This window comes from Polypterus senegalus, chromosome 18 (assembly GCF_016835505.1).
Source record: "Polypterus senegalus isolate Bchr_013 chromosome 18, ASM1683550v1, whole genome shotgun sequence".
In the NCBI taxonomy this organism is placed as follows: Eukaryota; Metazoa; Chordata; class Cladistia; order Polypteriformes; family Polypteridae; genus Polypterus; species Polypterus senegalus.
This window is the reverse complement of record NC_053171.1, coordinates 36,285,025-36,310,539: the sequence shown is the minus strand read 5'-3', so window position 1 is coordinate 36,310,539 and position 25,515 is coordinate 36,285,025. Positions and strand designations below refer to the sequence as shown.

Below are 25,515 nucleotides of genomic sequence, written 5' to 3'. Positions count from 1 at the left end.
GATGGCGAATCGATTATTCATAAAGCTTCAATTAATGATCTGTTTTTCTGTGTTAACCTCATATTTTTTCATACTTCTTCTCAAACCAAGGGGGTGCGAGGCTAAAATGAATCGGGAAGCGTTGATCAATGTAATCGGTGTACCATGAAATCATGCATTGACAGAAGTTCCCCTTTGCTTGTATTGCAAAGTGTGATTAAATGCGTGAATTTTTAACACGTTATGGAGCATATGCATCGAAGCTTCTCAGCTGTGCTTGCGCTAAGAAAAGGAAAGATTTTAAAAATAATGCAACACGATTGTCAATGTAACCTTTTGTAAGTAGTGCCTGGCGGATTCAGTGTGGAGAAACTGTAGAGACAGCGTGTGTATTAACTTGTGGATTTTTCTGTGAATATTTGGTGGCAGCGTCACAAAGTCGCTTCCATAACACTGCGTGCGTTAGCTGCGGAGCTCAGCTCAGAGCAAAATGAGGTGAATGGGAGGGAAGATGATGACGTGACTCCCCCACCTGCCTTAACTGTCAATCCCCCACAAACACAGTCTCTCGGAATTTGCATAAGCACACCCCTTCACGTGCAATTTTAACTTAGTTACAAAGTGATCAAAACTCTCATTTATATCCTGCGTCCTCTCATTAAACTTGTATCCCACATTACCCGTGGGCATGACAAACGCCAGCGGCAGCCTGTCTATGAACTTAATTTAAACTTTAGGTTTACACCTTGCTTTGTTTCAGTAGCAGCACTCATGAATATGGTTGTATATGTCACTTTCGCTTCGCTTTTATTGTTTAAGCTGCCTTCTCGATTATATAATGCATGTTTTCTTCAGCGCTTTTTGGAGCTCTTCCTTGTTTTCTACGCACTCGCGTTGACAGTCAGTTCACGTGATTACGTGGGAGGCGTGATGATGTCACACGAAATTCCGCCCCCACTGCTTTCGATGGAGAAAAATAGCTTCCAGTTATGACCATTACTGGCGTAGAATTTCGAAATGAAACCTGCCCAACTTTTGTAAGGAAGCTGTAAGGAATGAGCCTGCCAAATTTCAGCCTTCTACCTACACGGGAACTTGGAGAATTAGTGATGAGTCAGTGAGTGAGGGCTTTGCCTTTTATTAGTGTGTGTATATATATATATATATATATATATATATATATATATATATATATATATATATATATGGTAAGCTTGAATATGAGCCTAAATCTAAAAGTGGGACAAAAGAGGCTCATCTATCTATCCAGTAACCACAATTACTTAAAATTTCACTAATTGAAGTTAATACTTTAACAGGCATATTAAGTGAACTGTTACTTAAAGCAGGTCATTTTTGTGTTATATTCTCCTCATTGAATAGAGGGCATTTCATTACATCTATGTTTTACTGAATTATTTTTTGCTAATAAATTGGCAATAGTAATTTGAGAAGTAACATCAGTACTTTGCATTGGCGAGGGCAAAGTCCCTTCAACCAAGTAATAATGTATTTGGTAAAGTTACTTCAAAACCTCCCAACAATTAATTTATTAATCATTGTAAACATACTACCATTTTTTTTTAAGTTGAATTTTTCTTTCACAGTGTGATCTAGCATATCACAAACTGAGGCTGATGCTTTTGATAATTTTATTTAACAAAGATATTTGTTCTTCTGGTGTCAAATTTCTCAGTTTCTCTCCGTATACTATATGATGATTTACTTTTCTGAGAAAATCGACATTGTTTTGTGATCAGCAGTGTTGAAGTTGTTTTTTTATGCCTTTGTAATACTTAATTTAAACAGCTGAATTATAATTAATGAGTGATGCACACGTGCTAGTGGTATCAAGTTAGTAGTCCCAAGCTTGCACCTTTATGGTTCCATTTTATTGTTTACTGAAAATCTTAAGGTTAAAGTAGTTAATGTTAAAGAGTGTAAGCAAGCAAGTGTAAGCTATATCAGAAGTAAAAACATAATAATTCGAAATTGTGACTGAACATGTAAGTAAGTGTTGTTAACCTTTTTAGAGTCACAGACCCTTTTAAGAATCTGATGAAGGCTATGGACCCCCTTCCACAGAAATACTCTCATAAACATAACTTTGCATGCAATGAATATAATGTACTTTATTTATCGAGATTTGATTGTCTCATACATATGACATACACAAAGTATTGTTAAACTTTTAAGTAAATAATCTAAAAAGCAGTCCTTTTTATGCAAAAAGTAATGACCACTCATAATTATAAAATACAGTCCTCTTGTGCAAATTAAAGCAGATCTACTACTACTACGTTTTCTACAGCACTATCATTACTTGTACTACTACATTTACTCTCTTGTTATATGCTTTATTTGAACGAGAAGGTTGTTCTTGTTTGCCTTGAACAATAATATGAAACTTTGGAGTGGTGACAAGCATATCATGTATGACATCCAATCTATTTTGACTTTTCATTTTAATGAAAAAAAAGTGCTGAAAACCCTGATTCACAAGGTATGTAATGCGCATAGCTCTATACCGGGCTGTATAGTGATTAGAAATGTTAATTTTTATCTGACCCTCACAGACCTCCTAGGGGTCCATGGACCTCAGGTTAAGAACCCCTGCTCTAAGTTATAACTACAGAAAGCATCTTTTGCTTAGATAAATGTAAGTAGTATGGTTCCTAATTGTTAATTTAGGGGACTGCATACAAAATGTTGGAACAAGCTGATAGCATTTTATCTGGATAGGATCGTAAAGTATATGCTTCTGAATTGGAACAAATGACCCTTCAGTGATCTCGGCTGGTCTGATGAACTGACAGCTGCCCTTTTCACTTCCTAATTATTGGCAATGTTATAAGCTACAATATTGCTTAAATATAGCATCACCTATTAAAGTAATTCCCTATAATAATGTTTCAGAAACACAGCATGTCCTTTACTCATACCGTGCTATACTTTGCTTTTCTCAGACTTTGCCTATTTTATCCCAACCTGCCAACTTCTGCATAAACAGTGAGGCTACTTCCTCTGTGTGCTCAGAGTGTGTATTTAGTACATCAGTGCTTATTTGAAATCCAACAAAGAATGCAGTGGCTTCATGGAAGGGGACATTGACATGCTAGTGTTTCTTGCAAAGAATGTGAAAGTTACAAAGACATTGTAGTTTATCACAAAATGCAGTGTGCACTGTTTGTATTTATACAAAGCCTTTAAATGTGTTAGTCATCTATGTGTTACTTTTATTAACTATTGTTTACAAAAGTTCACATGAATGCTCTTTATTACTTGAATGTTTATTTAATATATGTTTTAATATTTTCCTATATATACTGTTTACAAAAGATTGAAAAGTTAGTTGTATTTGTAACATTTTATTGTACTACTTCAGTATTTTTTTCATCAATGTAAAAAAAAAAAAGGGCTGACTGGATTTAAACTTCTTTACTTTTTATTGTTTACAGAACTGAACTCATACTTTTTACAAATGATTGCACTGCTTGAAGTATTTGTATTTAATGACTAAAAGTTCTATTATTTGTTTTCAACAATGTTAAGATTATAATGTGTACAAAATATTAATTTGTTTAAATCTGTTTTTATTGAGTTATATACTGTATTGGGTATCGAAAATAGTATCAAAAACGTCAATACTTAGTATCATAATGATGTCTGAAATTTGGGTACCCTTATAACCCTTCCACTTGTTAAAGGCTATTGTGGCTGGATAGATGTTAGTGCTATCTTGATTTAAGCAATCTACTATGTTAATTGTTTTATCTACTGTATGGAATTAAAGTATCTGTGATAAGATGTACTGTATTATTATCACATATGTTTTGAGCAGTGTGTATCAGATCAGGTTAAAATGTTAAAATGACTTGTTGACTACTGCAGCATTATCATTCAAGTCCCACCATAACATGAATTTGCCTGTTTTGAGGCATAGATTTACTCATTTGTATTGTGTATGCTTATGTTGGGGTTATAATATTTAATGTGACTCATTTAAAATTGTGATTGCTATTAAAAAAAGGTAATATAAGCGAAACAACAAAGTATTCTTTCCCCTTGATGTTTGAAAAAAAGACTAAAGCTATAATTACATAAAAACCCTTAAACATTAAGATTTAGATTTTATCTCAGTCAAACAATTTATTTCTTAATCATTTATTCATTACATTTCATCTTATCTGCATCATTCATTCATTCATTTTCAAACTTCTCTGTCTGTTTCAAGGATGTGGACTTGATTCTTAGAATTGAGGACTAGACCGTAAATGGTATTGTACATTTTGTATTGTTTAGAAGTATCTATCTGAGGAATGCAGCAAATATTAATTTTAGTTGATGTCCACATAGTATTACATTTTTAAAGCCAGGGAATGCATTTCACTTCATAAATAAGCTACGGTATTTGTACATTGATAACACTTAATTTGAAGCGAGCTCTCCTCAATTATCAGTGCAGTTGACTTTTCTTTATAAGTGAGAATATTATCATTTGTCCCAGGTTGGTATATGTCAAAATCATTAAGCAGGGGAGTAGCTGCTGAGTGTCCCACAGGATTTGCAGATTTCCAGTTTACTGTGAACTTTCCTGATACGTCAAGTCCTGCCAAACCCAGTTGTCTTGCTTTGGTGCTTCATAGTGTCTCTGTCTGGTGCTTATGGTCTAACTGTACTGCTGCATTGTGGTCTGGAGGGAAGGTCTGTCTCATCTGGCAGTTTTGGGAGGCAGGCATACAGGAGGCCACAATAGCGGGGGTCTGGGGAACAAGGAAAGGCAAGATGAAGGCGGCATGTGAGCCGCTTAGGAAATGTCACGCTGGGAAGATTTGCAGGTTTTGATCCAGGCAAATTAATGCAAAACCCCAGTGCAAGTATTTGGATTGGGAAAACTTTGGAGGGGACTCATCTCTTAATAGTAATTATTGGGTTTACATTAATTTCGCTCTTCTTTTTTTCCACAGGAGAGCTGATCACTGCTGCCTGCGAGCTTGGGGTAAGTATTAGCCGTATTGTTTAATCAATTCGCTCATTAACTCTTATAGGCATTAAGGAAGTTTAATTAATCTGCTTTTGCCCATGCTTAATTTACTTTGAGGCTACAGGTTTTTTTTATACACTTTTTTTTTTTTATACCAAGTTAGAAGTACAGAATGCTATAATTTGCAACCAGTTTCTTAAATCCAATTAAAGTCAATGGTGAAGCTACGGCTTTTGTAGGCTTTGCCTTATGTATGGTATAAGGCTTATTATAGCCTGCCTTTTTTGTGTGTATAAGCTGGGAAGAATGAACTAAATCGGGTTAACAGTTCTAATAAGTTTTATTATTTAATAAAGTTTATTACGCCGTTGTGATCCTTTTAGGGAGACTGTGTCTATGTCACTATGCCAGTAATCCAACAGTTATGGAAGCAGTCAGTGTGGCCCACCAGTCTTTATGCTTATCTGCTTGGTGTTCACATCTCACTGTAGTTATCAAATGTAGCTTCCTTTTGAGATATAGATTAAAATGTGATGAATTTAACACTCTTCTCTTTCTGTACTTACTGCCTTTAAGAGTAGTAGTAGTCTTGTAAACCAATTTCTAGTCAATTTCCATTATGAGAAAGATTGATAAAATGTCTGAATAAGTCTTGGTGTTGCTCGATGTCTGCTGGTATATCCATTTTTAAAAATGATATACCATACCAAATTAAACTAAATACCAGCAGATATGTGTTGTAGTGTGCTATGACACACTTGATGTAATTTCAGAATAGTCAATTGCATGAAGAAGACTGTGTTTATCTTTCGTTTCTCCAGAACAGCTGAAGAAAACCAGAGGTAAATGCTACATTTGTACAATTCTTTAGTGAAGTATTCAAGTGAGCAGTTAAACTGGCAGTGTACATTTCATTTCCTTGGACTTGGTCTCTCCTCTCTGCATAAACATCTTTTTTGTTACAGACATCACTAGCAATGATGACATATAGCATCCTGCACACACTTGCTGAACAGAAAGTTTAGTATGTAATTTTAAGAATAATGTTGAAGTAATTGATTTTTAATTTAAAGAGTATACCAGCACTGAATACTCATATACAGTTAAAGTCAGGTGGATACATTCTGCTGTCATATGAAACATTCATTTAGAACAGTGTGGTTCCCATGTTCAGTCCTAGGGGACCCGTGTGGCTACAAGTTTTTATTCCCACCAGTTTCACAATCAGTGTATCATTCACACTTTTAACTGATCCCATTGTTTAGTCAGCTATTGCTTTTTTATCTTGCTCTAAGAAATTCTGAAACATTTATATTTTTGCCAAAACTTTAACATTAAAAGTTTTCTTTGCAGTTATTGTTTGTAATTTACCCTGTTCTATAGGGTTTGCACCCTTTATTGTATCTAAATGCTGGAGATGGGCATTGATTAGTGGAGATGCAGATACAAATAGCCTTGAATGCTAAAGGGGAGCACTTATTTCTGTGCCATATTCATTTTCTGCACTTCAAAGAAGTGAAAATGGTACTTAAATTATTGTTCCTCTTTAGTATTCAGTTTTATTTTACAACTGTATCTGCACTGGTACAGAAATAGCTAAATTAAAAAATGGTAAAATGTATTCATTTAAATATGTGGCAAAGAATACAAAAGTATGAATTTTAAACAAATATTTGTAGGCAAGATAATTAAACAATAAGATCAATTAAAATGTATAACGATGAATTGATTGTGAAATTGATTAAAATAAAAATCTGCAGCCATGGAGTTCTCTTATGAGTGAGTGTAAATAATATTGATTTAGGATATTGACATTGACTGGATTGTGAGAGTTGGTACAACAGGGCTTTGTGTGTGAGAGAGAGAGAGAGAGAGGTTGCAGCTGAAAATATTTTGTGAGTATACCAGAACTCCATTAAAATTAAAACACTGATCGTTCTTTTTTGCTGCCCTTCTGTGTACTTGTGTTCTGTAGCCCTGATTGGTTCCTGTCTTGTGTCTGATGCCAAACTATAATCTCCTTACAACATCGAATTGTAATAATTTGGTTTATTTAAAATGGACCGATAAATACAGTGGTGTGAAAAACTATTTGCCCCCTTCCTGATTTCTTATTCTTTTGCATGTTTGTCACACAAAATGTTTCTGATCATCAAACACATTTAACCATTAGTCAAATATAACACAAGTAAACACAAAATGCAGTTTTTAAATGATGGTTTTTATTATTTAGGGAGAAAAAAAATTCCAAACCTACATGGCCCTGTGTGAAGAAGTAATTGCCCCCTGAAACTAATAACTGATTGGGCCACCCAGGCAGCAATAACTGCAATCAAGTGTTTGCGATAACTTGCAATGAGTCTTTTACAGCACTCTGGGTGAATTTTGGCCCACTGATCTTTGCAGAATTGTTGTAATTCAGCTTTATTTGAGGGTTTTCTAGCATAAACCGCCTTTTTAAGGTCATGCCATAGCATCTCAGTTGGATTCAGGTCAGGACTTTGACTAGGCCACTCCAAAGTCTTCATTTTGTTTTCTTCAGCCATTCAGAGGTGGATTTGCTGGTGTGTTTTGGGTCATTGTCCTGTTGCAGCACCCAAGATGCATCAGCTTGAGTTAACGAACAGATGGCGGACATTCTCCTTCAGGATTTTTGGTAGACAGTAGAATTCATGGTTCCATCTATCACAGCAAGCCTTCCAGGTCCTGAAGCAGCAAAACAACCCCAGACCATCACACTACCACCACCATCATATTTTACTGTTGGTATGATGTTCTTTTTCTGAAATGCTGTGTTCCTTTTAGCCAGATGTAATGGGACATTTGCCTTCAAAAGTTGAACTTTTGTCTCATCAGTCCACAAGGTATTTTCCCAAAAGTCTTGGCAATCATTGAAATGTTTCTTAGCAAAATTGAGACGAGCCCTAATGTTCTTTTTGCTTAACAGTGGTTTGCGTCTTGGAAATCTGCTATGCAGGCCGTTTTTGCCCAGTCTCTTTCTTATAGTGGATTCATGAACACTGACCTTAATTGAGGCAAGTGAGGCCTGCAGTTCTTTAGACGTTGTCCTTGGGTCTTTTATGACCTCTCGGATGAGTCGTCTCTGCGCTCTTGGGTAATTTTGGTCGGCCGCCACTCCTGGAAGGTTCACCACTGTTCCATATTTTGCCATTTGTGGATAATGGCTCTCACTGTGGTTCGCTGGAGTCCCAAAGCTTTAGAAATGGCTTTATAACCTTTACCAGACTGATAGATCTCAATTACTTCTGTTCTCATGTGTTCCTGAATTTCTTTGGATCTTGGCATGATGTCTAGCTTTTGAGGTCTATGCTTGTTTTAAAAAAAAAAAAAACTACCCCTGTCCAAATTACACCCCTTCGCGTGCAATTTTAACTTAGTTACAAAGTGATCAAAACTCTCATTTATATCCTCGTCCTCTCATTAAACTTGTATCCCACATTACCCGTGGGCATGACAACGCCAGCGCAGCCTGTCTATGAACTTAATTTAAACTTTAGGTTTACACCTTGCTTTGTTTCAAGTAGCAGCACTCATGAATATGGTTGTATATGTCACTTTCGCCGCTTTTATTGTTTAAGCTGCCTTCTCGATTATATAATGCATGTTTTCTTCAGCGCTTTTTGGAGCTCTTCCTTGTTTTCTACGCACTGCGTTGACAGTCAGTTCACGTGATTACGTGGGAGGCGTGATGATGTCACACGAAATTCCGCCCCCACTGCTTTCGATGGAGAAAAATAGCTTCCAGTTATGACCATTACTGGCGTAGAATTTGAAATGAAACCTGCCCAACTTTTGTAAGGAAGCTGTAAGGAATGAGCCTGCCAAATTGCAGCCTTCTACCTACACGAGAACTTGGAGAATTAGTGATGAGTCAGTTAGTGAGGGCTTTGCCTTTTATTAGTGTGTGTATATATATATATATATATATATATATATATATATATATATATATATATATATATAGGGTAAGCTTGAATATGAGCCTAAATCTAAAAGTGGGACAAAAGAGAGCTCATCTATCTATCCAGTAACCACAATTACTTAAAATTTCACTAATTGAAGTTAATACTTTAACAGGCATATTAAGTGAACTGTTACTTAAAGCAGGTCATTTTTTTGTGTTATATTCTCCCTCATTGAATAGAGGGCATTTCATTACATCTATGTTTTACTGAATTATTTTTTGCTAATAAATTGGCAATAGTAATTTGAGAAGTAACATCAGTACTTTGCATTGGCGAGGGCAAAGTCCCTTCAACCAAGTAATAATGTATTTGGTAAAGTTACTTCAAAACCTCCCAACAATTAATTTATTAATCATTGTAAACATACTACCATTTTTTTTTAAGTTGAATTTTTCTTTCACAGTGTGATCTAGCGCATATCACAAACTGAGGCTGATGCTTTTTGATAATTTTATTTAACAAAAGATATTTGTTCTTCTGGTGTCAAATTTCTCAGTTTCTCTCCGTATACTATATGATGATTTACTTTTCTGAGAAAATCGACATTGTTTTGTGATCAGCAGTGTTGAAGTTGTTTTTTTATGCCTTTGTAATACTTAATTTAAACAGCTGAATTATAATTAATGAGTGATGCACACGTGCTAGTGGTATCAAGTTAGTAGTCCCAAGCTTGGCCACCTTTATGGTTCCATTTTATTGTTTACTGAAAATCTTAAGGTTAAAGTAGTTAATGTTAAAGAGTGTAAGCAAGCAAGTGTAAGCTATATCAGAAGTAAAAACGCAATAATTCGAAATTGTGACTGAACATGTAAGTAAGTGTTGTTAACCTTTTTAGAGTCACAGACCCTTTTAAGAATCTGATGAAGGCTATGGACCCCCTTCCACAGAAATACTCTCATAAACATAACTTTGCATGCAATGAATATAATGTACTTTATTTATCGAGATTTGATTGTCTCATACATATGACATACACAAAGTATTGTTAAACTTTTAAGTAAATAATCTAAAAAGCAGTCCTTTTTATGCAAAAAGTAATGACCACTCATAATTATAAAATACAGTCCTCTTGTGCAAATTAAAGCAGATCTACTACTACTACGTTTTCTACAGCACTATCATTACTTGTACTACTACATTTACTCTCTTGTTATATGCTTTATTTGAACGAGAAGGTTGTTCTTGTTTGCCTTGAACAATAATATGAAACTTTGGAGTGGTGACAAGCATATCATGTATGACATCCAATCTATTTTGACTTTTCATTTTAATGAAAAAAAAGTGCTGAAAACCCTGATTCACAAAGGTATGTAATAGCGCATAGCTCTATACCGGGCTGTATAGTGATTAGAAATGTTAATTTTTATCTGACCCTCACAGACCTCCTAGGGGTCCATGGACCTCAGGTTAAGAACCCCTGCTCTAAGTTATAACTACAGAAAGCATCTTTTGCTTAGATAAATGTAAGTAGTATGGTTCCTAATTGTTAATTTAGGGGACTGCATACAAAATGTTGGAACAAGCTGATAGCATTTTATCTGGATAGGATCGTAAAGTATATGCTTCTGAATTGGAACAAATGACCCTTCAGTGATCTCGGCTGGTCTGATGAACTGACAGCTGCCCTTTTCACTTCCTAATTATTGGCAATGTTATAAGCTACAATATTGCTTAAATATAGCATCACCTATTAAAGTAATTCCCTATAATAATGTTTCAGAAACACAGCATGTCCTTTACTCATACCGTGCTATACTTTGCTTTTCTCAGACTTTGCCTATTTTATCCCAACCTGCCAACTTCTGCATAAACAGTGAGGCTACTTCCTCTGTGTGCTCAGAGTGTGTATTTAGTACATCAGTGCTTATTTGAAATCCAACAAAGAATGCAGTGGCTTCATGGAAGGGGACATTGACATGCTAGTGTTTCTTGCAAAGAATGTGAAAGTTACAAAGACATTGTAGTTTATCACAAAATGCAGTGTGCACTGTTTGTATTTATACAAAGCCTTTAAATGTGTTAGTCATCTATGTGTTACTTTTATTAACTATTGTTTACAAAAGTTCACATGAATGCTCTTTATTACTTGAATGTTTATTTAATATATGTTTTAATATTTTCCTATATATACTGTTTACAAAAGATTGAAAAGTTAGTTGTATTTGTAACATTTTATTGTACTACTTCAGTATTTTTTTCATCAATGTAAAAAAAAAAAAGGGCTGACTGGATTTAAACTTCTTTACTTTTTATTGTTTACAGAACTGAACTCATACTTTTTACAAATGATTGCACTGCTTGAAGTATTTGTATTTAATGACTAAAAGTTCTATTATTTGTTTTCAACAATGTTAAGATTATAATGTGTACAAAATATTAATTTGTTTAAATCTGTTTTTTTTATTGAGTTATATACTGTATTGGGTATCGAAAATAGTATCAAAAACGTCAATACTTAGTATCATAATGATGTCTGAAATTTGGGTACCCTTATAACCCTTCCACTTGTTAAAGGCTATTGTGGCTGGATAGATGTTAGTGCTATCTTGATTTAAGCAATCTACTATGTTAATTGTTTTATCTACTGTATGGAATTAAAGTATCTGTGATAAGATGTACTGTATTATTATCACATATGTTTTGAGCAGTGTGTATCAGATCAGGTTAAAATGTTAAAATGACTTGTTGACTACTGCAGCATTATCATTCAAGTCCCACCATAACATGAATTTGCCTGTTTTGAGGCATAGATTTACTCATTTGTATTGTGTATGCTTATGTTGACGGGTTATAATATTTAATGTGACTCATTTAAAATTGTGATTGCTATTAAAAAAAAAAAAAAAGGTAATATAGGCGAAACAACAAAGTATTCTTTCCCCTTGATGTTTGAAAAAAAGACTAAAGCTATAATTACATAAAAACCCTTAAACATTAAGATTTAGATTTTATCTCAGTCAAACAATTTATTTCTTAATCATTTATTCATTACATTTCATCTTATCTGCATCATTCATTCATTCATTTTCAAACTTCTCTGTCTGTTTCAAGGATGTGGACTTGATTCTTAGAATTGAGGACTAGACCGTAAATGGTATTGTACATTTTGTATTGTTTAGAAGTATCTATCTGAGGAATGCAGCAAATATTAATTTTAGTTGATGTCCACATAGTATTACATTTTTAAAGCCAGGGAATGCATTTCACTTCATAAATAAGCTACGGTATTTGTACATTGATAACACTTAATTTGAAGCGAGCTCTCCTCAATTATCAGTGCAGTTGACTTTTCTTTATAAGTGAGAATATTATCATTTGTCCCAGGTTGGTATATGTCAAAATCATTAAGCAGGGGAGTAGCTGCTGAGTGTCCCACAGGATTTGCAGATTTCCAGTTTACTGTGAACTTTCCTGATACGTCAAGTCCTGCCAAACCCAGTTGTCTTGCTTTGGTGCTTCATAGTGTCTCTGTCTGGTGCTTATGGTCTAACTGTACTGCTGCATTGTGGTCTGGAGGGAAGGTCTGTCTCATCTGGCAGTTTTGGGAGGCAGGCATACAGGAGGGCCACAATAGCGGGGGTCTGGGGAACAAGGAAAGGCAAGATGAAGGCGGCATGTGAGCCGCTTAGGAAATGTCACGCTGGGAAGATTTGCAGGTTTTGATCCAGGCAAATTAATGCAAAACCCCAGTGCAAGTATTTGGATTGGGAAAACTTTGGAGGGGACTCATCTCTTAATAGTAATTATTGGGTTTACATTAATTTCGCTCTTCTTTTTTTCCACAGGAGAGCTGATCACTGCTGCCTGCGAGCTTGGGGTAAGTATTAGCCGTATTGTTTAATCAATTCGCTCATTAACTCTTATAGGCATTAAGGAAGTTTAATTAATCTGCTTTTGCCCATGCTTAATTTACTTTGAGGCTACAGGTTTTTTTTATACACTTTTTTTTTTTTTTTATACCAAGTTAGAAGTACAGAATGCTATAATTTGCAACCAGTTTCTTAAATCCAATTAAAGTCAATGGTGAAGCTACGGCTTTTGTAGGCTTTTGCCTTATGTATGGTATAAGGCTTATTATAGCCTGCCTTTTTTGTGTGTATAAGCTGGGAAGAATGAACTAAATCGGGTTAACAGTTCTAATAAGTTTTATTATTTAATAAAGTTTATTACGCCGTTGTGATCCTTTTAGGAGACTGTGTCTATGTCACTATGCCAGTAATCCAACAGTTATGGAAGCAGTCAGTGTGGCCCACCAGTCTTTATGCTTATCTGCTTGGTGTTCACATCTCACTGTAGTTATCAAATGTAGCTTCCTTTTGAGATATAGATTAAAATGTGATGAATTTAACACTCTTCTCTTTCTGTACTTACTGCCTTTAAGAGTAGTAGTAGTCTTGTAAACCAATTTCTAGTCAATTTCCATTATGAGAAAGATTGATAAAATGTCTGAATAAGTCTTGGTGTTGCTCGATGTCTGCTGGTATATCCATTTTTAAAATGATATACCATACCAAATTAAACTAAATACCAGCAGATATGTGTTGTAGTGTGCTATGACACACTTGATGTAATTTCAGAATAGTCAATTGCATGAAGAAGACTGTGTTTATCTTTCGTTTCTCCAGAACAGCTGAAGAAAACCAGAGGTAAATGCGCCCATTTGTACAATTCTTTAGTGAAGTATTCAAGTGAGCAGTTAAACTGGCAGTGTACATTTCATTTCCTTGGACTTGGTCTCTCCTCTCTGCATAAACATCTTTTTTGTTACAGACATCACTAGCAATGATGACATATAGCATCCTGCACACACTTGCTGAACAGAAAGTTTAGTATGTAATTTTAAGAATAATGTTGAAGTAATTGATTTTTAATTTAAAGAGTATACCAGCACTGAATACTCATATACAGTTAAAGTCAGGTGGATACATTCTGCTGTCATATGAAACATTCATTTAGAACAGTGTGGTTCCCATGTTCAGTCCTAGGGGACCCGTGTGGCTACAAGTTTTTATTCCCACCAGTTTCACAATCAGTGTATCATTCACACTTTTAACTGATCCCATTGTTTAGTCAGCTATTGCTTTTTTATCTTGCTCTAAGAAATTCTGAAACATTTATATTTTTGCCAAAACTTTAACATTAAAAGTTTTCTTTGCAGTTATTGTTTGTAATTTACCCTGTTCTATAGGGTTTGCACCCTTTATTGTATCTAAATGCTGGAGATGGGCATTGATTAGTGGAGATGCAGATACAAATAGCCTTGAATGCTAAAGGGGAGCACTTATTTCTGTGCCATATTCATTTTTCTGCACTTCAAAGAAGTGAAAATGGTACTTAAATTATTGTTCCTCTTTAGTATTCAGTTTTGTTTTACAACTGTATCTGCACTGGTACAGAAATAGCTAAATTAAAAAAAAATGGTAAAATGTATTCATTTAAATATGTGGCAAAGAATACAAAAAGTATGAATTTTAAACAAATATTTGTAGGCAAGATAATTAAACAATAAGATCAATTAAAATGTATAACGATGAATTGATTGTGAAATTGATTAAAATAAAAATCTGCAGCCATGGAGTTCTCTTATGAGTGAGTGTAAATAATATTGATTTAGGATATTGACATTGACTGGATTGTGAGAGTTGGTACAACAGGGCTTTGTGTGTGAGAGAGAGAGAGAGAGAGGTTGCAGCTGAAAATATTTTGTGAGTATACCAGAACTCCATTAAAATTAAAACACTGATCGTTCTTTTTTGCTGCCCTTCTGTGTACTTGTGTTCTGTAGCCCTGATTGGTTCCTGTCTTGTGTCTGATGCCAAACTATAATCTCCTTACAACATCGAATTGTAATAATTTGGTTTATTTAAAATGGACCGATAAATACAGTGGTGTGAAAAACTATTTGCCCCCTTCCTGATTTCTTATTCTTTTGCATGTTTGTCACACAAAATGTTTCTGATCATCAAACACATTTAACCATTAGTCAAATATAACACAAGTAAACACAAAATGCAGTTTTTAAATGATGGTTTTATTATTTAGGGAGAAAAAAAATTCCAAACCTACATGGCCCTGTGTGAAGAAGTAATTGCCCCCTGAAACTAATAACTGATTGGGCCACCCAGGCAGCAATAACTGCAATCAAGTGTTTGCGATAACTTGCAATGAGTCTTTTACAGCACTCTGGGTGAATTTTGGCCCACTGATCTTTGCAGAATTGTTGTAATTCAGCTTTATTTGAGGGTTTTCTAGCATAAACCGCCTTTTTAAGGTCATGCCATAGCATCTCAGTTGGATTCAGGTCAGGACTTTGACTAGGCCACTCCAAAGTCTTCATTTTGTTTTTCTTCAGCCATTCAGAGGTGGATTTGCTGGTGTGTTTTGGGTCATTGTCCTGTTGCAGCACCCAAGATCGCATCAGCTTGAGTTGACGAACAGATGGCCGGACATTCTCCTTCAGGATTTTTTGGTAGACAGTAGAATTCATGGTTCCATCTATCACAGCAAGCCTTCCAGGTCCTGAAGCAGCAAAACAACCCCAGACCATCACACTACCACCACCATCATATTTTACTGTTGGTATGATGTTCTTTTTCTGAAATGCTGTGTTCCTTTTACGCCAGATGTAATGGGACATTTGCCTTCCAAAAAGTTGAACTTTTGTCTCATCAGTCCACAAGGTATTTTCCCAAAAGTCTTGGCAATCATTGAAATGTTTCTTAGCAAAATTGAGACGAGCCCTAATGTTCTTTTTGCTTAACAGTGGTTTGCGTCTTGGAAATCTGCTATGCAGGCCGTTTTTGCCCAGTCTCTTTCTTATAGTGGATTCATGAACACTGACCTTAATTGAGGCAAGTGAGGCCTGCAGTTCTTTAGACGTTGTCCTTGGGTCTTTTATGACCTCTCGGATGAGTCGTCTCTGCGCTCTTGGGGTAATTTTGGTCGGCCGGCCACTCCTGGGAAGGTTCACCACTGTTCCATATTTTTGCCATTTGTGGATAATGGCTCTCACTGTGGTTCGCTGGAGTCCCAAAGCTTTAGAAATGGCTTTATAACCTTTACCAGACTGATAGATCTCAATTACTTCTGTTCTCATGTGTTCCTGAATTTCTTTGGATCTTGGCATGATGTCTAGCTTTTGAGGTGCTTTTGGTCTACTTCTCTGTGTCAGGCAGCTCCTATTTAAGTGATTTCTTGATTGAAACAGGTGTGTCAGTAATCAGGCCTGGGGGTGGCTACGGAAATTGAACTCAGGTGTGATACACCACAGTTAGGTTATTTTTAACAAGGGGGCAATTATTTTTCACACAGGGCCATGTAGGTTTGGATTTTTTCTCCCTAAATAATAAAACCATCATTTAAAAACTGCATTTTGTGTTTACTTGTGTTATATTTGACTAATGGTTAAATGTGTTTGATGATCAGAAACATTTTGTGTGACAAACATGCAAAAGAATAAGAAATCAGGAAGAGGGCAAATAGTTTTTCACACCACTGTATTATCTTTGTCAACCTTACAATTTTTTGATATGTTGTTGCCTTTAGTTTTACTCTAAGTATGTTGTTAATAGTTTTCATTTACTTATTTATAGTGCTTATTATTAAGTTCTGCCCTGTGTCCCTGTCCTGGATAAGTGTGTTGGGAAAATGGAAAAGAATGGATTGTTAAAGTTACTGTATTTAAAAAAAGTTTATTATTTTTCGTCTGTTAAATTTAAGCAGGCTCAACATGAAAGTTTGATAGTGTATTAGTATTTTCACTTAAATGATCATGATTACCATGGCTAAAATTAATACTGTATCTTACTTAACTTTTACAGGTGGCCCACCCTCCAGGGTACCCTCTGTTCACTTTACTTGCTTACCTGGCTTCTAAACTAACTTTCTTGAATTCTCCAGCATATTGTGTCAACTTGCTTAATAGCCTGCTGGGTGCAATGTCGAGTGCTGCCCTGTGCTTTGCAACTTACAGGTAGGTGAAAGTGTCAGACTTAGTTATTACTTTTTCTCCAGTTTAGAATTCAAATTTATATCACACTAGGGACGTGCAGATGACTGTTAATCAGTTCATATTTTAAGTTCTTTGTAGAGTACGCCCCCTTATTTATTTTATAAAATACTGATTTTTCAGAATTATTTCTGTTAACTTTGGCAGTAAATGTTATTGAGGTATCTTAATCATTTTCTTAAAACTATAGTGTGGTTTCCTGACATTTAAGTACAGCGTATTTGCGCAAGTTTTAGGTGTATAATCACCAAGATTTTTTTTTTTTTTAAAGTAACTAGATCAGCCGGTTTTCAAAAAATCCCTTTGATAATTCAGAGTCAGCTTGTATGTCTTTTTAAACATGTTTTCAGTTGGTAAAATTAAATGTGTGAAGAATTGATACAGTCTTGTATATTCTATAACTCCTGCTACTAAACAGGAATATCTGCTGGTAGAGTGCAGAGCATTGCACAGCTTTGTGTTTAACCAAATTATGTGCTAATGATTTAACTCAGTTTTTTTTATTATTTTCTTTATAATTGCCCTTTATTCTTGACTGTTACCAGTATACATTACTTTCAACCATTGCCTGTACTGATGACTGAATTAGAAGAGACAGTTATTTAAATTTTAGTGTTTTTAATTTTAATTTCCCCCAAACACATTTTATTTTTTTCCATATTGTAGATGAGGTGGGTTTATAAAATCTCAATTTTTGTTGCTATAAGCATGAAGCTTCTAGTTTCTTGGCAGGCCTTTCTATCTATCACCTGTGAACGATAGGGGGCGCTCTCGCTCCCTTGAACCCCTGTCCACATCTCCAGACACCAGGTAAAAGTCCAAATGTTGACTTTATTTTTCTCCCACAGTGCACAAAGCACACTCTTCTCCACAATACTCATATAATTCACAAATACTCAATAATAAACAATAAACCAATCCTCCAGCTCCCAGACACGTTGCCACCCTTCCACCCAGCTCAGCTCGTTGTCTGGGAGCTCCCACAATCCTTTTATACCTCCTGACCCGGAAGTTTTTCTGCCCAATAGTCCACAAGTCCTTATTCCTTCCGGGTCAGGGTAAATAGTCCCTTTCTTCAACCCGGAAGTCCGTCGCTCTTCCTGTGACGAACCTCCGGGTCACAGGGCAAGCCCTCGGTCCTCCCTGCAGCTCCCTCCTGTGGCCCCCACGGCATCCAGCAGGGCTTTGCATAAAAACTCCAATGTCTTCTGGGGACCTCCACGCTGCAAGGAGGGCTCCACCTGGCGGCTTGGGGGTATTGGCCGGGATAAATGGCCGGCCATCCATCACACACCTGTAAAACTGTTTGAATAAATTAATATCTGCAATGGTGAAAAGCACCAATGTGTCACTGTTGTCTTTACAGATGATGGAACAGTATTTCACACTGAAATATTGCACTTTGCCCTCTCAGATTTGGTGCACAAATTTTCAAAATGATTTGTGCATTCATGCAGTAGTTCTTGCAGGTATCAAAGTGGTCATGCAAAAATACTTTTTATACCCTCATCAACTCAATTTAATTTAGACTTTATAAACAGAAAACCTGTTCTTATTGGGCTATTTATTACAAGTGTTATTTTATAGTTAAATGTATTACTAATTTGGTTCTGGGAAATGAGGAAGCTTGCTGTTAAAATCATGCATATCTCTTTGAATGTTGCTGGGTTGCTTTATTCAGGGAAAGAAATGATGGAAATGAAGTCTGTTTTACATTACTTAATTTGCTACAGCTCTGCTAGGCACTGATGAATTTTAGGACCCATATACCATAGTGGCGCTGGACTGTGTAATATTTCTGATTTTCAATTAAATTGTATAATGATCATGAATAATTGCATAAAATCTTTGAAATATTCAAATATTTAATTTAAAATATTTAGGTCTAAATATTTTTGGTTGTAATAGAAATTTGACATTTTTCACCCCCTGATAGGGGGCTAAATCCTTAGTAAAGGATGAAAAATAACGTCATATTCCTAATCACTTAATTATCTAATAACTCATAATTCAAATTGTCAAAAATGATACCCCACATGCTTATGTTTTAACATTTGTCATTTTTAACCTTCTGTGATGGGATCTAAGGGTGTACTCACACTAGGCACGTTTGTTTCGTACTGTGCTCAAGCTCGATTTTCCACCTCCTTACTCCCCTGCTAGCCTGAACTCACACCGCACTTAACATTCTGGGCCTGGGCATGCTTTCGTAATGATCATGCGACTCGTGTAAAGCCAAAACAAAATCTGAACACGGAGTTTAGCCGCCGAATGCGTGCTGAAAGAAATCTCTCAGTCCAAAAGTTTGTTTTAAAAATATTTAGTGAAAGTTAAAATCAAATAATTCACACAAGAATAAAGAAAAAAGTAGTTACATGTAGAATAAAAGGCAAAAAAAAGAAAAATGTATCTTTTCTAAACTTCGCTTTTCTTGAGAAACTTTAGTTATTTCTATACTTAAAAGTTCTTTACTTCTTCTTCTATGCTTAAAGATTCTTAACTTCTTCTATACTTAAGAAATCTTAGTTTCTTCTTCTGTACGCTTTAAATGTACGGCTTTGCACTTAAATAAGTGCTATTTTACGAGTTACTTCACACATTCAAAAGGCCTGTAGGCACGATTTAAAACCATATGCCCTCTACACCTTACACATAGCAAGGCTGGTCACTAACTGAAGATTAATGTTTAATTGAAGCAGATAGAAGTAGGTAGAATACACCAATTTCATTCAACTTATGGGGGTTATAGGAACCTCCCATAGATTATGCTTTGTCTTCTAGTAAAATATTTATGAATCTATACTAATAAAAGGCAAAGCCCTCACTGACTGACTGACTGACTGACTCACTGACTCATCACTAATTCTCCAAGTTCCCGTGTGGGTAGAAGGCTGAAATTTGGCAGGCTCATTCCTTACAGCTTACTTACAAAAGTTGGGCAGGTTTCATTTCAAAATTCTACGTGTAATGGTCATAACTGTAAGGTATTTTTCTCCATTTACTGCAATAGAGTTGAGCTCGAAAGCCGTGAGGGGCGGAGTTTCGTGTGACATCATCACGCCTCCCACGTAATCACGTGAACTGACTGTCAACGCAGTGCGTAGAAAACCAGGAAGACCTCCAAAAAGCACTGAAGAAAACATGCATTATATAATTGAGAAGGCAGCGAAACAATAAGAAGCGAGCGAGTGACATATACTACCATATTCATGAGTGCTGCTACTTCGGAAAGAAAGCAAGGTGTAAACCTAAACTTTAAATTAAGTTCATAGACAGGCTGCCGCTGGTGTTTCTCATGCCCACAGGTAATGCGGGATACAAGTTTAATGAGAGGACGCAGGATATAAACGAGAGTTTTGATCACTTTGTAACTAAGTTCAAATTGCACGTGAAGGGGTGTGCTTATGCAAATTCCGAGAGACTGTGTTTGTGGGGGATTGACAGTTAAGGCGGGTGGGGGAGTCACGTCATCATCTCCCCTCTCATTTACCTAATTTCGCTCTCAGCTGAGCTCCGCGGCTAACACCATCTTTCGAAGCAACTTTGTCACACTGCCACCAAATACTCACAGAAAAATCCACAAGTTAATACACACGCTGTCTCTAGAGTTTCTCCACACTGAATCCTCCAGGCACTGCTTACAAAAGGTTACATTGCCAATTGTGTTACGTTATTTTTAAAATCTTTCCTTTTCTTAGCACAAGCACAGCTGAGAAGCTTTGATGCATGTGCTTCATAATGCGTTAAAAAATAATGCATTTAATCACACTTTGAATTACAAGCAAAGGGGAACTTTTGTCAATGCATGATTTCCTGGTACACCGATTACTTTGATCAGCGCATCCCTATTCATTTTACCCTCGCACCACCTTAGTTTGAGAAGAAGTATGAAAAAATATAAGGTTAACACAGAAAAACAGATCACCAATTCAAGCTTTATGAATAATCGATTCGCCATCAATAATTGTTTTGTTAAAGCTATACTCAGTGTATTCCTTCTTCCATTTTATAATTTTTCCGCCACCAGCCATTGATTAAATGAACGGTAAAAAAGTAAGAGCGAAGCGAGGTGACTTATTTAGGCAGGCATATATATGACAGCAACACTCATGACAATGTCAATCATGTTACGTTATTATTAAAATGTTTCCTTTTCTTTTCATTACTTTAACACACTACTTCTCGCTGCGGCGAGGTATTTTGATATATATATATATATATATATATATATAATTAAAGGAACACTTTTTAATCAGAGTATAGCATCAAGTCAATGAAACTTCTGGGATATTGATTTGGTCAGTTAAGTAGCACAGGGGGTTGTTAATCAGTTTCAGCTGCTTTGCTGTTAATGAAATTAACAACAGGTGCACTAGAGGGGCAACAATGAGATGACCCCAAAACAGGAATGGTTTAACAGGTGGAAGCCACTGACATTTTTCCCTCCTCATCCTTTCTGACTGTTTTTTTCACTAGTTTTGCATTTCGCTATGGTCAGTGTAACTACTGGTAGCATGAGGCGAAACCTGGACCCTACAGAGGTTGCACAGGAAATCCAACTTCTCCAGGATGGCACATCAATGTGTGTCATTGCCAGAAGGTTTGCAGTGTCTCCCAGCACTGTCTCAAGGGCATGGAGGAGATTCTAGGAGACAGGCAGTTAGTCTAGGAGAGCTGGACAGAACCATAGAAGGTCCTTAACCCATCAGCAGGACTGGTATCTGCTCCTTTGGACAAGGACAAACAGGATGAGCATTTCCAGAGCTCTACAAAATGACCTCCAGCAGGCCACTGGTGTGAATGTCTCTGACCAAACAATCAGAAACAGACTTCTTGAGGGTGGTCTGAGGGCCCAACGTCCTCTAGTGGGCTCTGTGCTCACAATCCAGCGCAGTGGAGCTCGATCGGCATTTACCATAGAATACCAGAATTGTCAGGTCCACCAATAGCACCCTGTGTTTTTCACAGATGAGAGCAGGTTCACCCTGAGCACATGTGACAGACGTTGAAGGGTCTGCAGAAGCCATGGAGAATGTTATGCTGTCTGTAACATCATTCGGCATGACCAGTTTGGTGGTGGGTCAGTGATGGTCTGGGGAGGCATATCCATGGAGGGATGCACAGACTTCTACAAGCTAGACAAAGACACCTTGACTGCCATTAGGTATCAGGATGAAATCCTTGGACCCATTGTCAGACCCTACGCTGGTGCAGTAGGTCCTGGTTTCCTCCTAATGCACGACAATGCCGGCCTCATGTAGCAAGAGTATGCAGGCAGTACCTGGAGGATGAAGGAATTGAAACAATTGAATGGCCTTCACGATCCCCTGACTTAAACCCAATAGAACATCTGTGGGACATTATGTTTCGGTCCATTAGGCGCGCCAGGTTGCTCCTCAGACTGTACAACAGCTCAGGGATGCCCTCATACAGATCTTGGAGGAAATGCCACAAGACGCCATCCGTCGTCTCATTAGGAGCATGCCCCGCGTTGTCAAGCATGCATACAAGCTCGTGGGGGCCACACAAGATACTGAAAAGCATTTTGAGTAGCAGAAATTAAGTTTTTGAAAAAATGGACTAGCCTGCCACATCTTCATTTCACTCTGATTTTAGGGTGTCTACACAATTGAGCCCTCTGTAGGCAGAAAACTTTTATTTCCATTAAAAGACTTGGCATCCTTTTGTTCCTAAGACATTGCCCTGTCGTTATTTGTATAGATATCCAACTTCATATTAAGATCTGATGTATCTAATGTGTTTCTTTAAAGTGTTCCTTTAATTTTTGTGAGCAGTGTGTATGTATATATATATATATATATATATATATGAATGACCTCCAAAGAGCGCTGAGACTTTTGATATCGTGAACGTGTCTGCAAAAACTGGGGTCTCCTGCCCAGTGAAAGTCGAGCAGCCGGCGCGCGCGCATAGCTGTGCCCTCCTTTGAGACGCTGACTGCGTTTCTGCCTTAAGTCAAAGTGAGCACTTTTAATTTTTTTCATCCTCCCCCTGAGCTATCGCCCAGACAAGTGCAAACACGGGACCCCTTTTCTACACCGCTGCAAACTAATATTAAGGCGATTCGCACTTTCTTTTCAACGTATACGATTATGAGGTCGTCAGCTCGGATTATGAAGACACGCACACGAGTGGAGGACTGACAGTGCCATCACAGTCGATTAATGGCAGGGACGTCTCACCAGTCTACACAAGACCCACCACGACTGTCCCCAAAAGGCGATCATATCGTCAGCAAACACATCTCTCTACTACAAACCGGATTCCAAAAAAGTTGGAACACTATACAAATCGTGAATAAAAACAGAATGCAATGATGTGGAGGTGCCAACTTCTAATATTTTATTCAGAATAGAACATAAATCACGGAATAAAAGTTTAAACTGAGAAAATATATTATTTTAAGGGAAAAATATGTTGATTCAGAATTTCATGGTGTCAACAAATCCCAAAAAAAGTTGGGACAAGGCCATTTTCACCAATGTGTGGCATCTCCCCTTCTTCTTACAACACTCAACAGATGTCTGGGGACCAAGGAGACCAGTTTCTCAAGTTTAGAAATAGGAATGCTCTCCCATTCTTGTCTAATACAGGCCTCTAACTGTTCAATCGTCTTGGGCCTTCTTTGTCGCACCTTCCTCTTTATGATGCGCCAAATGTTCTCTATAGGTGAAAGATCTGGACTGCAGACTGGCCATTTCAGTACCCGGATCCTTCTCCTACGCAGCCATGATGTTGTGATTGATGCAGAATGTGGTCTGGCATTATCTTGTTAATAAATGCAGGGTCTTCCCTGAAAGAGATGACGTCTGGATGGGAGCATATGTTGTTCTAGAACCTGAATATATTTTTCTGCATTGATGGTGCCTTTCCAGACATGCAAGCTGCCCATGCCACACGCACTCATGCAACCCCATACCATCAGAGATGCAGGCTTCTGAACTGAGCGTTGATAACAACTTGGGTTGTCCTTGTCCTCTTTGGTCCGGATGACATGGCGTCCCAGATTTCCAAAAAGAACTTTGAATCGTGACTCGTCTGACTACAGAACAGTCTTCCATTTTGCCACACTCCATTTTAAATGATCCCTGGCCCAGTGACAACGCCTGAGCTTGTGGATCTTGCTTAGAAATGGCTTCTTCTTTGCACTGTAGAGTTTCAGCTGGCAACGGCGGATGGCACGGTGGATTGTGTTCACTGACAATGGTTTCTGGAAGTATTCCGGAGCCCATTCTGTGATTTCCTTTACAGTAGCATTCCTGTTTGTGGTGCAGTGTCGTTTAAGGGCCCGGAGATCACGGGCATCCAGTATGGTTTTACGGCCTTGACCCTTACGCACAGAGATTGTTCCAGATTCTCTGAATCTTCGGATGATGTTATGCACAGTTGATGATGATAGATGCAAAGTCTTTGCAATTTCTCGCTGGGTAACACCTTTCTGATATTGTTCCACTATCTTTCTGCGCAACATTGTGGGAATTGGTGATCCTCTACCCATCTTGGCTTCTGAGAGACACTGCCACTCTGAGATGCTCTTTTTATACCCAATCATGTTGCCAATTGACCTAATTAGTGTTTATTGGTCTTCCAGCTCTTTGTTATGCTCAAATTTACTTTTTCCAGCCTCTTATTGCTACTTGTCCCAACTTTTTTGGGATTTGTTGACACCGTGAAAATTTGAATCAACATATTTTTCCTTTAAAATGATACATTTACTCGGATTAAACATTTGATCTGTCATCTACGTTCTATTACAAATAAAATATTGACATTTGCCATCTCCACATCATTGCATTCAGTTTTTATTCACAATTTGTTTAGTGTCCCAACTGTTTTGGAATCCGGTTTGTATTTAATAACTTATAGACTATATTTTATTATTTTTCCCTTGCACTCAGTGACCAAAGCTATACACACACATATAGACACATACATATATATACACATATATATACACCTGTGTGTATGTTTGTATGTATGTGTATATATATATATACACACACACACACACACCTATGTACATTTTATATATATATATATATATATATATATATATATATATACATACACACACACACACACACACATACCTCATACATACATACATACATACATACACACACCTATATATAATTTGTGTGTGTATGTATGTATGGGTGTGTATATATGATGTAGATAGGTATGTATGTATATATATATATATATATATATATATATATATATATGTATATGTAGATATGTCTATATGTAGATATGTATATAGATATGAAGATATATATGTGTATACAGTATATGTATATATGTATGTGTATATATCTATACTAATAAAAGGCAAAGCCCTCACTCACTCACTGACTCACTCACTGACTCACTCACTGACTCATCACTAATTCTCCAACTTCCCGTGTGGGTGGAAGGCTGAAATTTGGCAGGTTCATTCCTTACAGCTTCCTTACAAAAGTTGGGCAGGTTTTATATCGAAATTCTACGCGTAATGGTCATAACTGGAAGCAGTTTTTCTCCATTTACTGTAATGG

At 36.8% G+C, this 25,515-nt stretch overlaps 1 protein-coding gene across 2 annotated transcripts in view; it reads left to right on the top strand.

Annotated features, from left to right (window-relative positions):
- tmem260 (transmembrane protein 260) overlaps positions 1-25,515 on the top strand; it is a 114,042-nt gene that overhangs the window by 17,215 nt on the left and 71,312 nt on the right. For both annotated transcript variants that reach the window (XM_039741426.1, XM_039741425.1), the window contains exons 2-3: positions 4,947-4,978; positions 16,770-16,921. In XM_039741426.1, coding sequence (XP_039597360.1) covers positions 4,947-4,978; positions 16,770-16,921 — 184 coding nt within the window. The remainder of the gene's footprint in view (positions 1-4,946; positions 4,979-16,769; positions 16,922-25,515) is intronic.